The sequence below is a fragment of the Phycodurus eques genome, chromosome 7, assembly GCF_024500275.1.
Source record: "Phycodurus eques isolate BA_2022a chromosome 7, UOR_Pequ_1.1, whole genome shotgun sequence".
Lineage (NCBI taxonomy): Eukaryota > Metazoa > Chordata > Actinopteri > Syngnathiformes > Syngnathidae > Phycodurus > Phycodurus eques.
Genome location: NC_084531.1, coordinates 7,195,957 through 7,210,647, shown reverse-complemented (window position 1 = coordinate 7,210,647; position 14,691 = coordinate 7,195,957). Strand labels below are relative to the sequence as shown.

At 41.0% G+C, this 14,691-nt stretch overlaps 2 protein-coding genes across 2 annotated transcripts; one reads left to right on the top strand and one right to left on the bottom strand.

The window, feature by feature from the left end:
• The first annotated feature begins 148 nt into the window (after positions 1–148).
• Positions 149–7,649, top strand: zgc:162193 (TRPM8 channel-associated factor homolog). The gene is given in 13 exon segments (XM_061682330.1): positions 149–646; positions 824–1,480; positions 2,795–3,011; positions 3,144–3,435; positions 3,540–3,841; positions 3,986–4,160; positions 4,253–4,347; positions 5,112–5,322; positions 5,978–6,214; positions 6,486–6,709; positions 6,792–6,905; positions 7,039–7,236; positions 7,238–7,649. Coding segments are annotated over 12 exon segments (2,751 nt in total). The 5' UTR covers positions 149–646; positions 824–839; the 3' UTR covers positions 7,283–7,649.
• Positions 7,650–11,869: 4,220 nt separating this feature from the next.
• si:dkey-243k1.3 (endonuclease domain-containing 1 protein-like) lies at positions 11,870–14,186 on the bottom strand. The gene is made up of 5 exons (XM_061682158.1): positions 14,109–14,186; positions 13,907–14,007; positions 13,561–13,675; positions 12,865–13,021; positions 11,870–12,262 (listed from the first exon to the last, which is right to left on the bottom strand). The coding sequence occupies exons 1-5, from the start codon at positions 14,184–14,186 to the stop codon at positions 11,871–11,873; spliced, it is 843 nt and encodes a 280-aa protein (XP_061538142.1). The 3' UTR covers position 11,870.
• Positions 14,187–14,691: the final 505 nt, after the last annotated feature.

Genomic DNA, 14,691 nt, shown 5'->3' with positions numbered 1-14,691 from the left:
ATAAACTGCGCAGAGATTCGCGCTTCTGTTCGAGATTCATGTATCTGACTCCCATAATGATCGACTGACTTCCTTTCTCTTTAACAGGGAAGACAAGTGGATCAAGATAGCTAAGTAAGTTGAGTTGAGTAGTTTCATGTTTCCCTTTTTTTAGGATTAGAGCGTTTAACCTTGAGCTATACGAGCAGGTTATAGCCTATTTCATAACTTTTGGTGACGGCATTCACACAACACTGCACAATATACCTTAATATACAAAAATTGTAAGGTCATGATTAACCGTTTTGTCACTGTGATAGAGGCATTAATTTAACAAGACTCTATTGTTGATGCAGAGCTCGCACTGAAGGGCTTTTTGCAAATGTTGTATTTGGACTAATAGTGTTGGACTGTTTTGGATTACATGACATCAATATGGGAGTGGATGAGCAAGTTTACCGGGGCGTATCCCATGAAGAGTAAAAGATCAAACTCGGAAGAATCCTGATAGACACGTTATCATCTGTTTTGTCCAATAGTGTTTGTTCTTGGTCTTTGTCAAAAGTCTTGGTTATTCTCACTGCTGTCCCGCCTCTGTTCTGTTGCTTTCGTATACAGTACACATTTGCCTAGTGTCAGTTCCTAGACTTCAGGTGCGAGCTCTCAGGTAAATATATGACATTGTGATAACATGTAGACTTCGGAGTCACTCGGTAGAGAACAACTAATTTAGTCCTCTGAAATGTTTCTACTTGATGGGATGTAAGGTTTAACAATATCTTTCACTCATTTATGGTAATTTTGTTTTGAATTCACACTCTTTTCTCTTTGCACTTAATTGCAGTTATTCACTTTACACCATGTCGACTCAACAACATCTCCGTGAGGGAGACTATTTGTCCCTGATGAGAGGCTTGAGAGAGGTGGACCTCCGTGGCTCTTTTGTTCCCAGTGCCCTAGTACTGACTGGAGAACATGCATTTCCTTTGGTGATGAACAGCCAAGGCGAGGTCCTGATGGCTGCCTCCCAGTATGGCTCTGGAAGAATTGTGGTCCTGGGACATGTGGCGTACTTGACAACATTTTCCACTCTGGTAGAAAATGCAGTGATTTGGCTGAGAGGAGATAGCTCACGCAACCTGTCAGTGGGGGTCAACAAAAGCATTAAAGCAGTGGCTGATAATCTCAGCAGATCCAGCTTCCAAATTGAAGTTGTGGGGGCATTCCAAAAGAATATGGATGTTGGTGTTTATGTAACAGACACCTATAACTTGAATATAGATGGGAAGGACCTGGTGGCATTTCTGAAAAATGGCGGAGGAGTGTTGATTGGAGGGGAAGCGTGGAGTTGGGCCGCAGACCACCCGAAGGAGAACACATTGCTTCGGTTTGGAGGGAATAAAGTGTCTGGTGTGGCTGGGATCTACTTCTCTGAACATCCGGGTGAAGCTGAATTGTTGCCTGTCTATCCTCAGATTCCAGCCTCATGGATGCGAGTGGTGTATGTAAATTTTAATGTTATTTAACTGTAAGATATATATGACATTGATCTCTTACTTCTGGATTCACACTATTATTAATAATATACTATTACATTTTACAACTTTCCAGTCTGAATATTTTATTATACTTTTACAATTATGATTCTTTCCATAATTATCCTTGATTGAGCTTTACTGTTTACATTTGTAAGTGAAGTAGTGCAGTGTATGTTCATAGCTCAGATTACTATGGAATAGGCACGTACAGTATATTTGTTGTACTATATATACAATTATACTGTGCAACTATGTTAGTTCTGGTGTGCTTCAGTCACGTCCGTCGACATTTTGGGGCAAGGTGCTCTTGCCAAAAAAGGACACCCATTGCAAAAATGATTCATACAATTCAGAAAAAACAGGAGGAAACTGCATTCTAAATTATTATACAAATTATATTTTTTCTCAGATTTTCCTAAGTAGTAGATACAAATGACAGTCAGCATAATTTTCAACTCATCATCTGTCAGAAATGTTTTTAAAATGTTTTTGAACAAACCTGCCAATTATAACAGTATTTTTTTTAAAATACAAAACTTAAAATGTGCTGTTCAAAATCATTACGCACAACAGAATTTTTAGGTTTTAAAGAACTGTGAATAGTCATTTTTGGAATTTGCAGCATTAGGAGGTCATATTTAAATACAATCTAAAGCTATTTCAATTAAAAACATGTCAAGTTACATTTTTGACATAGGACCCCTTATTTTATAGCAGCTTCACAAGTCTTACATCCATTAAACTTGTGACTTTTTGGAGAGTTGCTGCTTGAATTTCTTTTGAGATGGATCTTTGTCATGCTTGAAGATGATTTTGTTTTATGAAAGCACGTTTTTTTCTTTTGGTACCAAGGAAGAAAGTGGTCAGTCAGAAAGTCCGCACACTTTTCAGAGGTCATTTTCACACCTTCAGGGGTCCTAAAACCTGTCAAATGTCTTGAAACTCTGTTATGCGTAATAATTTGTTCAAATGACAGGTTTTGATAGGAGGAGGACGGTGGCTGATGACAAGGCAGAAGCATATGTACAATTCTCCCAGGGACTCAAATAAATGTTGGTTAGATTTATAAACACTTTAGGTGAAATTGATGACAGAGAGGATAGTTTTTTCTTTGAAATATTGATGAAGAAAAAAATGGGATGCACCAAAAAGGGCACCTTTCTGGCTCAGGGCAAAAAGACAGGTGCTTGAGCACCACCTAGTGGCTATCTGTGCACATGCCTGGTTGTCTTTGTTTCAATCGGCTACTTAAACCTTTCGTTGTTCTTAAAATGCAGACTGGGTAAGGAGTTTGAGGGCGACCTGGAGTTCTTACTTCAGGGAATATCTGAGTTTGACATTACGGGCGGTGCGATTGCTTCTGAGATTCTGATTCACGGACGGCTCGCCTTCCCTATCGGAAAGACAGAAGATGGCCGGCCATTTCTGGCAGCCTCCTATTATGGGCTTGGACGCATTATTCTTGTGAGCCATGAAGGGTTTCTGGGACGAGAGGTAACGTTAATAAAAACATGGATCATGTCAGTGCTGTGTATTACCATGCGTCATTTCAAATAAATAGAGTTGTGTGCTGATCTGCCAAATGTTGTTATGTGATGAATACACTTTTTGTTCGGTTTATCACAGGAGCTGGCTCCATTTTGGACCAATGCTATTCACTGGTTGGATGATGGCCGACGTGGCACTGTTGGCGTCCTGCAACATAACGCCCTTGACGTTCTCAAGAAATCCGGGTTTAAGTGTGAGAAGAGCGACTTCAGGAAAGACCTGAGTGTGTTTGTATGTTCAGCCTACAGTGAAAAACATGCACAGGAGATCCAGAACTTTGTGGCGGAGGGAGGAGGCCTGCTGATTGGTGGCCATGCTTGGTACTGGTCACAGCAACACAGTGGCCAAAACCCACTCACAGAGTTCTCAGGTATTACACTCACCGTAAGAGTGATGATGTTTTTCTCAGCTCCTGTTGTAGTACTGTATATGATACATGCAGAACATCCTAAATGACACTGGTTGTCATGGCAGGGAACAAGATCCTGAACAAAATGGGCTTGAGCTTGTTGAGTGGAACCATTCGGGGAGGTCGCTTCAAAGCCCCTGTACCCAGCCAGACTTCCAAAGACACCTACCACTTCCGCCACCTTCTACAACGCTTTGCTGCTCATGTAACTGAGGGAGAGGATCTTACCAAGCATGAGGAGCAATGCCTTAAAAAGCTTGGCAAGGACTGCGCCGCCTTCCTAAAAATGAATGCCCACGATCGCTGTTCATACGCTCAGGTCCTGTCCACCCTTACGCATGTCGTGAAGAAATCTGGCATGCCACAGGTAGGTAGACAACATAAAGCTCAGTGGGTCAATCAGGTCCTTGGTTGCTGATGTTGGTTGACATATAGATGTAATTCTATACTGCAAATGGATAGTGCTTTCGTGTACTACATTTACCCAGCATTCCAATGTTCATTTTTTAAGGTGTGTGACACCTGCCCAGTGAAAAGTCCCAAAGACCATCTTCTGCTCAATGTGGGCTCAGAGGTTTATAAGGCTTGCCCCAATCCTGACAGCCTGCTGCCTTACCTCATCGAGCAGATCCCCTTGTTGCCTGTTGTCTATAATCACAGGATTCCATTGAATGTCAACACAGCAGGTTAGGCCTTATTGTTTGCCCATGTGAAGGTTCAACCTATATACAGTGCTATATTATATTGACAAGATTGTGTGTTTCACTTTATGTATCAGAAAGTGAAGAGTGGATCAGTACTGGTCTCTACCTCTCTCACGGTATGAAGACCTACATAGCAATGCCTCCACAGATTGTCAACAAAGGATGGAAGGTATGGCACACAAATATATGCAAATGATTATTATTATGATGTATTGTATTTCTGTTCATTTATGCTGCATCTCTTCCAGTGGCCCTATGCTCAAATCACTGTAATGCAGCAGCTTAATACTATGAACATCCAAGAATGCCTAAATTGACCTTGCTTTGTACACTGGGGAACAGAAACAGCCTTCTCCAAACTTTGTGCACAACGTTCAAGGCATTCAATTGTCCCAATTTGATGGAGAATTCCGAACTGAATTAGGGCTAAGCCCAACACCTACTTGATTGATGATTAAAATAACATCAAGCTGTGAAAACAGTTGTCAGTTAATATTTTTAAAAGACTGAACAGGTTCAGGGTTTGAATCTTGACTCAGGCCCTCCTGTGTGGAGTTTGCACATTTCCTCATGCTTGTGTAGGTTCCCCCCCAGATACTGCAGCTTCCTCCCACGTACCAAAAACAAGCGTGTTATGTTCATTGAGGACTGTAAATTGATTACATTGATTTTATTGTAAAGGACCCTAGTGAGGATAAGCAGTGTCGAAAATGGATGGATGGATGGTAATGCCCTGCAATTGACCAGATACCAGTCTAGCGTGTACCCCGCCTCTCACCCAAAGTCGGCTGGGATAAATTCAGCTCACCCGATACCCTGATAAAGACAAGCGCTACAGAAAATGAATAGATGGATTTACAGTACATAAGGAATTGCAGCTTGCATTGCTTCAGAATATTGTTTGTAAAAATCATCATTTCTGTTCCACCACAGGTCCAAATCGGTTGTCAAACAGACTATCTTAAGGCTGCCGAGCTGAAGAGAGCGCCCAGTGTTCATGAGCAATTTCCTATCAACACTGAGATGTTGCAGGTGTGGAATTTGTGGGGAGGTCTCATCTACTTGGTGGCCCCACCTAAAACCAAAATGGGAGGGTTAGAGGTCATAGTGCAGGTAGCTGTGCCGGCACCTTATTATAAATCTGGTGAGTATGATGTGATTGGTCTTCTCTGACTTCAGGGTTTTTTTTCTACTTGTGTGTCCTTATACCAATGATTCCCAACCAGTGTGCCGTGGCACATTACTGTGCCTTGAGAACTCTACAGGTGTGCCGTGGGAAATGATCAAATTTCATTTAATTGGTCAGAAAATTATTCTTTGCAAAAACTAATGGATCATTGCTCATCTGTCCATGCCAGCGATGTAGAGTGACAGACAGAACAAATAAATACTTTTCAATCAGATTGCAGAAAGTACATATTTGACAGGTGTATCCATTTTTTGTAGCGTTTTAGTTTGTAGGTGCGCTGTGAAATTTTTCAAATATAAAATATGTGCCTTGGCCCAATAAAGGTTGAATATCACTGAATATATCACTAAAACATTAAGTATAGCGGTAACTGTGTATGCCTCACCAACAATTGGCTGGCATGCACATTATAAAGTTTACAGTCACTTCTGCCAGTCCTTGTGAACAGCTTGTTCACATTTTTACAAGACGATACAAATATCCTACCCACATCCAAGAAGATCAATATTTCATGTACTTTTTTACCATGATACCATGAGGCAGTTTAAAAATGTTAAGCCTACTGTAGTTGGAAAACATAATATATACAGTATCCCTCTGCTCTTTTCAGGTGTGACAACACCAGGCGATTGGGCCATGCTGCGAACAGCTCCTTCCCCTTGGGCAGAGTTGGAGTTTGAAAATGTCGTACTCACTGTACCATCAGATGTCATTCGGAATCTGGATCAACCAGATTCGCTGGCAACAATCTGGGACACGATTATGAGAGGCATTGCTGACCTGGCTGCCAAACCACACAAATTTCCCCGCAAAGAACGCTTTGTAGCAGATGTGCAGATTTCTAATGGTATTTATGTTTGTTAACGGCCGTAAATGTTGTATAACGTGTTTCAAACACTATACTGGAACTGCCCTTCCATAACACTCTGGGACATAACTTACATAACCGTCCGTTTTATGGAGTCTATCCAAAACATAATATGGCTGTAAACCAGGAAGAGCGAGAAAAACATTTTGTGAAATAACTTTATGGACTCTTTTATAATGTTGATGTTAACTTTCACTTGACGAGAGAGTTGCGAAATACAGCATTGGCATTATTTTTTCTCTCTCTTCAGGTTGGATGCACTCTGGTTACCCCGTCATGATGCACAAGGCCTCAGCAAATGAACTGGTCAACATTAAGAATGCCAAGACTAAAGGCCTGTGGGGCCCAATCCACGAGCTCGGTCACAACCAGCAGAGAGATTGCTGGGAGTTCCGGCCACATACCACAGAGTGCACATGCAACCTTTGGTCAGTGTATGTACATGAGGAGGTGTTAGGGGTCAAAAAGGAAAAGGTGAACAAATTGTTCTTCTTTGACTGGGCAATATGATAGGATTATGGTGTTTTACATTCACATCATTGGTTCTTCAATACAGGCTCATGGAGATGTCACCCCAGAAAAAAGAAAGAGTCGATTGGAGCAATTTGTAAAAGAGGGCCGGCCACTCAGCAAGTGGGAGATATGGGTGGCTCTTGAAACATACTTGCAGGTAACAAACAGGGACCTCACTTTGTGAATTGCTTAAAGAATAAAAAGGCCCATGTGACTGTGAGATTTAAACACACCAGTTACACCTCATTCAGAACTGATGATGATGATGAATGAAACGTGCCCTTTCACAGCTCCAGGAAAGATTTGGCTGGGATGCCTTCAAGAGGGTGTTTGCCGCTTACCACATGCTAAGCAGTTATCCAAAGGACAATAACGGAAAGATGAACCTGTACGCAGAGACCTTCTCCAAAACTGTGGGAATGAACCTGTGTGGATTCTTTAAGGCCTGGAGCTGGCCCATAGAGAGAGCTACTGAGGAGAAACTATCCAACCTTACCTAGCTGGGTGGACCACCCCATGGTACAGTTTGGTTGAACGTTTGACTGCTAATGATTGGAGTGCAGAAAGCAAGGTTAAATGTGTCAAACTTAGTTTTTCCCCCCCCGTTTTTTTTCCATTGTGTTGCCATTTGTGTTGGTGTTGCACTACTTACAAACAACAAAAGTCAATAAAATTATTTAGTCTACGAAAAAGAAATTCTCACAGATGAACTTTTATTTTTCATATCAGGGTAGAAAAACAATGAAACTTTGGTTTATTAAAACACTTAAAAGAGTAATGAATCGTAAAATCAATTGTGAATAACCTAGTCGGGTTTTAAATGCATTTGAATGTATTGTGTATTTGTTCCCTGTTTTTGCTGTTCATGAAAAAAAGGACCAATAAACATCTACAAAAGCTATATTTGAATAAAAATTTGCTTCTTCGTTTTAGAAGTACAACATGGATGAGTGTAAATTTGTGTGGTTGTGTCTGTATGATTATTAGTGTAAGATTGCTGAATATCATCACCAAAATATTTTGTATTTTAGTTTATTGCAGGCAAAACTTACAGCGATTATAATGTCTGAATTTAATTCAAACTATTTTTTGCCTAATGCAAAATGATAATAGGGAAGTCCGACCTTCATCTACGGCTTTTAATAATTGACCGGTTATGTGAGAGTTTAGCAGTGAGCTGCAGTGAGCCGAATAAGAAAACCAAGGATCCACTGAAAGCATCTACAGCACTGGCATCCAATAAATCTAAGTGTAGGATCATGACAACGAGGATTAAAAAAAAAAAAAAAAAAAAAAAGGTTGGAATACGAACTGCACATAAAAAATTGTGAACAGCAATAATACTGGAGGCAGACATAGTTAAAGCTAAAGTACAGTTTAACAGTCAGTTGTTGTAAAAACAAAGGGCATTGTTGTCTTCTTTTCATCTGAAATCAGCTGGGGTGGGCTCCAGCTCCCTCCGACCCTGAACAGGATAAGTGGTATCGAAAATGGATGGATATTGCATGGCTATTTAGGTTACATCCGCTGGGAAAGATGTAAATGCTGGTGTGCTCACAGAACACATTTCAATGAATTAAATGTTATGACTAATCATTTAGGCTCAAAAGAATAAATCATTTGCCGTCGCAGGTGTCGTTATAATAACTCAATCAAAGAAGGCAGTCATTAACTTGGCAATGTAATGAGTATACAGGTTGAGCAGCATTTCAAGTTCCCCATCACAAATGTGTACTGTAGGTGTGGCGCAAGTACTTAAAGCAAGAGCATGGATAACAAGAAACTTGTTAAGGTTGTATTCATGTTCTTCCCGTGCCTGCGTGGGTTTTCTCCGGGCACTCCGGTTTCCTCCCACATCCCCAAGAAAGCATATTTAGGCAATTTGGGAAGCAGGAAAATAACATGTCAACTCCGCTCAGGAAGCTCAGAGCCGAGAATCGAACCCAAACCTCAGAACTGTGAGACATACGTGCTAACCGCTAATGCACCAAGATGACATTTAGAAACATAAATATATATATATATATTTCTTTTACTACATTCGGTCAGTTGTTCATTCAAAGTGCAAAAGTTCCTTTAAACAGCTGCCTTCCTTGAAATTATGATTGGCTGGCATCCTGTTCCATCCTCAATACTGTGATATCAGAGCTCATTTTGAAATGGTCAATAATAAACATCCGGAATAAAACAAGCACTGCAAATGAACGTGCCTTCTGGTTTGATTGCACTCGTCCCGTCGAGGATCACATCCTCGTTGTCGTCCCATTACACCTAAACAAAGGCACCACGTCACATAGTGTACATATATTACATACATGTGAGAGTTCATTGTGGTAGTTGTGTTCAAAATTCAACAGACAAGCCGGCGAACACTAGCCAACGTCACAAACGCTTGCGGGGCTACTTTGCGTCCATAGCACACAGGTCCACAGTTGAACAAATATTATGACTATGACTCGTAATGACACTCCTCAAATCAGCAATGCTAAATACATTTGCTCGCATGCAGTTAGCAGTCCAGCCGTCTTGAAAGCTGAAGGAGATGCTTCACTGGCATTCCTTCAACGGCTCTGCACTCCAAAGCGACAAGTTCAACTTCAACACGCTCTCTGTGACGTCACCGGTCAGTCGACTCACTTGGGAAAGTGGACATATTTGAAGGTTTTAGGGGACAGAATAGTTGCTGACGCTTAAAAAGCAGACGGGGCATTTGGAGAATGTCTTCGTGGACGAGCTCGGAGTCTTCAGCCTCATCTGTTTCTTCAAGTAAGTGCACATGGATGCATCTCTGCTAGCGTTTGCTGCAGCCCATTAAAAAAAAAAAAAAAAAAATATTCATTCAATATTTCAAAGAAAATCTACACTCTCAGGCTTCAATTTTACCCAAAGCGTTTTGAAATGTGACAAGCATTTATTTGAGTCCTTGGGACAATTGTTCATACAGTATGCTCGTGCCTTCCAAAAAGCTGCCATTTGAACAGGGGTGTGTTAACTTTTTATATCCACTCTAGCCTACTTCACCTCCATTGTTAAAAGTTGTATTATTGACCGTGTTGATAATGTTAACAGAACAAAATCCATGTTAAAAAAAAAAATACTCGATTTTTTTTGTATGAATCATTTTTGCGATGTGTGCCCTTTTTTTTTTTTTGGCTAGAGTACTTGCCCCCTAAAAGGTCTGCGCACATGACTGTCAAGCGGTATAGAAAATGGTTGGCTGATTATTAACAATAATAATAATTGTTGTTATTATTATTTATGATTATTATTGTAAAAAACTTTCTACTCTCAAATCAGTTTTCAATCATTATATTGTGTCAATTATCAACAGAGAGGGACTTTACATATTGAGCCGGTCCAGAACCGCACTTCTCTCAGACTTGACTACTGACTTGACAGCGGTGTCCTGTCCGTACTTGTTTTGCAGTGAAAGTGACTAGACCCGAAGTCAAGATTGGCAAGGTTTTGTACAGCAAGTCCAACGCTTACTCTGTCCTGGAATTCATCGGCGAAGGCTGCTACGGGAAAGTAGCGGTGTGCAAAAATCTGGACACGTCGGAGACGGTGGCTATTAAGATCTTGAAGAATGACGCTGCTGTCAAACAGGACACTGAGAAAGAGCTGTCGATGCTGAAGATGGTCAGTGTCCTGGACGTAGATAGCGCCAACGTGGTCAAGTTCTTTGAGCAGTTTGAGCACGAGGGAAACATCTGCTTGGTGTTTGAGGTATTGGACTGCGATCTCATCAATCTGCTGGAAGAGCGACAACGTCAGCCATTGTCTCTGGACGAAATCCGTGTCATTGCCCATCAGCTGCTGGTGGCCTTGGTCACCCTGAAGAGTGTCGGTATCCTGCATACTGACATCAAACCTGACAACATTATGATTGTTAATAGGAAAGAACAGCCCTTGAAGGTAAAACTGATTGACTTTGGCAATGCGCTTCCAGCATCCAAAATTAAGCAAGGGTTGGAGATTCAACCAGTAGGATATCGAGCTCCAGAAATTACCCTCGGCCTCCCTTACAATGAGAACATAGATGTCTGGAGCGTTGGCTGCATCATGGCCTTCCTCTTCCTGCCTGGAAATTTATTCGCTGTCAACTGTGAATATCAAATGATGAAGCATATCATCTGCGTTCTGGGCCAGCCAGACGACCACCTGCTTCATGCTGGGAAATACACTGAGAACTATTTCACGGAAGATAAGGAGGTTGGAGCTTCTCAATATAGGCTCAAGACACCTGAGGAGTTTGAAGCAGCGAACAATGAGAAACTCAAAAAGCAGGATTGTTGCAGAGAGCTTCCCAAACCCCTAGAAGATCTGATTCAGTTGCCGCTTGAGGAAGAGATTGCCGAGGGGGAGCTTGAGAAAAGGAAGGCTTTCTTGGACCTGCTCAAACAGATGTTGCATCTTGACGGGCGTCGGAGAATCTCTGCCTCACAAGCATTGCAGCATCCGTTCATCACAATGGCCCACCAGGCCGGCAGTGGCAGCTGGAGTCCTCCGACAAAGAAAGACGTCTCCCTTGATCAACAACGAACCCCTTCCTCAGACGCAAAGGCCGACTTTGAGTCTAACAAGAGCATGTTAAAGAGGATTCGCAAATTCCTACGCCGAGTGACCACTGCATTCTATCGCATACTTGACTGATTCCAGATTTGCATAGCTTTTACAATTAGCAAATGCTTTAGTTTATGTTAAGAATGAAATTGTGATTCAACAAATAGAGATGTTTAATTCATATCTTTACAAGTAGTTGTTATTGTTTTCTGCTGAGGTGATTTTGTACCTAATGTGTGAGTCATCTGATTACAGGTTGAATCGGAACCTTGATGGCCCAGGCATTTATTTGCACTGCGAGCAATGTCTAACAAAGGGCTACTTCCACAGATGATATTTCCCTATTGAAAAAATCAACAGTTACAGTACATATCAACAGTGGGAAAGAACACATGAATAAACTTGAACGCTCGTCTTTATTCATTTGTTATTAAGCTGATGCACAGCCTCAAGACTGTAAACGGGAATGATAAACCATTCCGTTTTGCCATTTTACAAAAATATTTCCTTACAATTTGCATTCATCTTTGGTATAATCCATCAAATATAAATCCTCAAATCAACTTTTGCAGCTATTGTGGAAAAGCTCTCCTACTGGATGATTTGAAAACTGCTGCAGGAACTCTTCAAACTCATTCAATGAGAGTTTCTCGACCCAGTTATCCTCTGTGTTCCTGGCTGCAGCGGCGCCCCCTTGAATGGGCCTGTCATTGTTGTCCACACAGCAGTAAGCATTCCACAGGTAGTCTGGGATGTTGACACGCCTCACATTGTTCTTGACAATCCAATTGCCCGCCGAAGGGACTGCCCCCACCAAAACGTAGGCCTTAGAGCATCTTTCGCGGAAAAGATCATTAAGCCGAGACTCGTGGATTCTCCATGCGTTCTGGTTTAGTTTGGGGTTCTGAGGAACCACATTGGTGAGGGTGAAAGTGGCATTGCGGCCAGGAACTGGCAGACGAGTGGAAAGGAATAAAAAAAGCGGTAGCAATTAATGCTTGAGAAGACAATTACATAATCCAGCAAATATACTGTATTATATTAACGTGCTTAGCACCAGTGGCAGTTCTACACCAATTAAACATGCACCCAGACACATTATAAGTTCTAAAGTGCTTCACTGTATTTATTTATTCATGGTATTTATTAATTGTATTAGTTGTATTTTTATTGTATTGAGTTCATTCTTTCATTGTATTCTAAAGCCTGACTAGGGACTAAGAATACGTAGTTGAAGTCAACACTTGATGCCCTATTACATTGACACAATGTAGTACAATACAAATCTTAATGACAGTACTGCATTGTAACTTAGGAAAGTAGACCAAAGGGAGGTCGAGGCACATTGTTCAGGCACTTCGAACCGCCACTGCTTAACACGTCTGCCTCACTGTCGAGAGGTTCTGAGTATTTGCATGTTACAACCGGTACAGAAAATGGATGGATGACAGCAGCAATTACGTCATAAGGTACTAAATATATTGTTGGTGTCGACTGGGGCTGCTGAAAAAAATAGATGCTGCTTTACATCAACGTTAGTTGAGTTTGCTTACCTGCATGGTGTCCATTGGGATTGAGGTGACCTCGGTCATAGCCAGAGTGTGTGTAGTCCTCATTGAGAGCCTGTCTCTCCCCCAGGTAGATCCCAGGGTGGTCTCTCCCCAGCCAGTAACCATCCTTCATCTCTGCTTGCCATGCTGTATTTACCAGCTAGAAGAACATCAGAAAGTCCTCTTGAGGCAAATGACACGCCAAACAATTCTACATTCATTAGCTGTAGGGTCATCAACATGGTGCCCCCAAGGACCACATGAATTGCCTGCAGGCCTGTTAAAAAAATGGCACACCAGTGATGGGACTTTGTGATTTGCTAGGAATGTTGTAGAAGTGACCGTTTGAAAATGTTTATATAGAGATTTGTAGAAATAAAGTGTTGCATATTAATATTTACATTCTCTTTTGCCTCCCTTGTAAAATTATTGTTGAGCATTCATGTGAGAAATCGTTCACGTGATCAGTCTTCACGTTGATAAATATCATTATTAATAATAACATAATTTAAGGAACATTTGTTATTTCAGAGGTATGTATATCCAACTGGTAGCTTTTCCGAGTTGCAGTTGCAAAAGGGTTGGAGACCTCTGCATTCGCTGTACTAAAACCATGTGTTGGTATTATTAAAAGATAAATATTTTATTTACAGCACTTTGTATCATTACTGTATTATAATTTTTCAACGTGGTACCAACCTGAGGCTCTACAAACCACCTTCTCTCCCGACCACCGCCATTGCTCGGCTGGAACACGTATGCTGAGTAAACTGCTATACGATGGTTTGTGTCATACAGTGTGGCAAAGTGGTACCTGGAAGTGTAAAGTTAGTTGTCACCAATGTATTTTTTACATACAGTACCAGTCAAGAATTTGGACACACTTGCTTATGGTTTTAAAGAGAAGTTGTCTCCAAAATATCGAACCAACTTATTTTGGATGAGTTTGGTGTGGAAGAAGTTGTCCAGGCCATTACCTCATCACCAACAAACACATTTGGGTGAAGGTAGAACAGAAATGGTGTACTGTCCCAAAACTTTTTACCGGTTGGCAAATCGCTGACAGAGACGAGCGGTTCCCGGTTTTGAAGCCCCCCATCCTGGTATTTTGCTTTTGTAGAAATACTTCAAGCATTCGGGCACATTCTGGGGCAAAACATGGATGCAGACAATTACAGGAAGAACAAATCTGTTTAAAGTATGTAGTTAAATGCTTCATTTTCCAGAAATGTACACAGGAAACAAACCTCAAATTGTTCCACAAGGTCTGCATGAACAAAAAATAGGAGCAACAGAAGAGTGCACAGAGTTGCCAAGGTATCCATTTTGAGTTTCTGAGAGTGAAGAGAATAAAACATGAGAAAGATTCAGCCAATATTTTTTTTACTGTGCTGTTTGTGCGTGTATTTCCACTCACCACGCTGCCACAGTGTTCACCGAGGAGAGCCGAGAGTCTTACATTTATATATATATATGACTTCACGTCACCTTTCACCTTTGCTAACCTTGTTTATCTCAACTTAAGCCAACACGTGAGGCTGTAGTGTGTCATTGTGTGTGTTCGCTGACACTAACATTAGGGGGACATGAATTTCAACTAGGTTCATATAAAGAAAATATTATTATATAAATATTTTAATAATGTTTTTGCAGTTATGGTTGAGGTATGATATAGTATATATGTGTCACAACTCATAAGTATTTAATAGCTGTCTATGACAACAGTGAAAATTATTATGGCATTACAAAATTAAAGTTTTTCTTATTATTTAGATGGTTTAAAATGAATAATTTCTTGCCTAATATAGCCTCTTATGCAAAACATTTTCA

What these genes read in the sequence shown, in the direction of transcription:
- si:dkey-243k1.3 (XM_061682158.1), bottom strand. Translation starts at nt 14,186, where the DNA reads ATGGATACCTTGGCAACTCTGTGCACTCTTCTGTTGCTCCTATTTTTT. An exon ending in ACCTTGTGGAACAATTTGAG is followed by an intron (nt 14,008 to 14,108) that starts GTTTGTTTCCTG and finishes GTTTTGCCCCAG; the next exon opens with AATGTGCCCGAATGCTTGAA. An exon ending in TCCCAATGGACACCATGCAG is followed by an intron (nt 12,263 to 12,864) that starts GTAAGCAAACTC and finishes CTCGTCTGCCAG; the next exon opens with TTCCTGGCCGCAATGCCACT.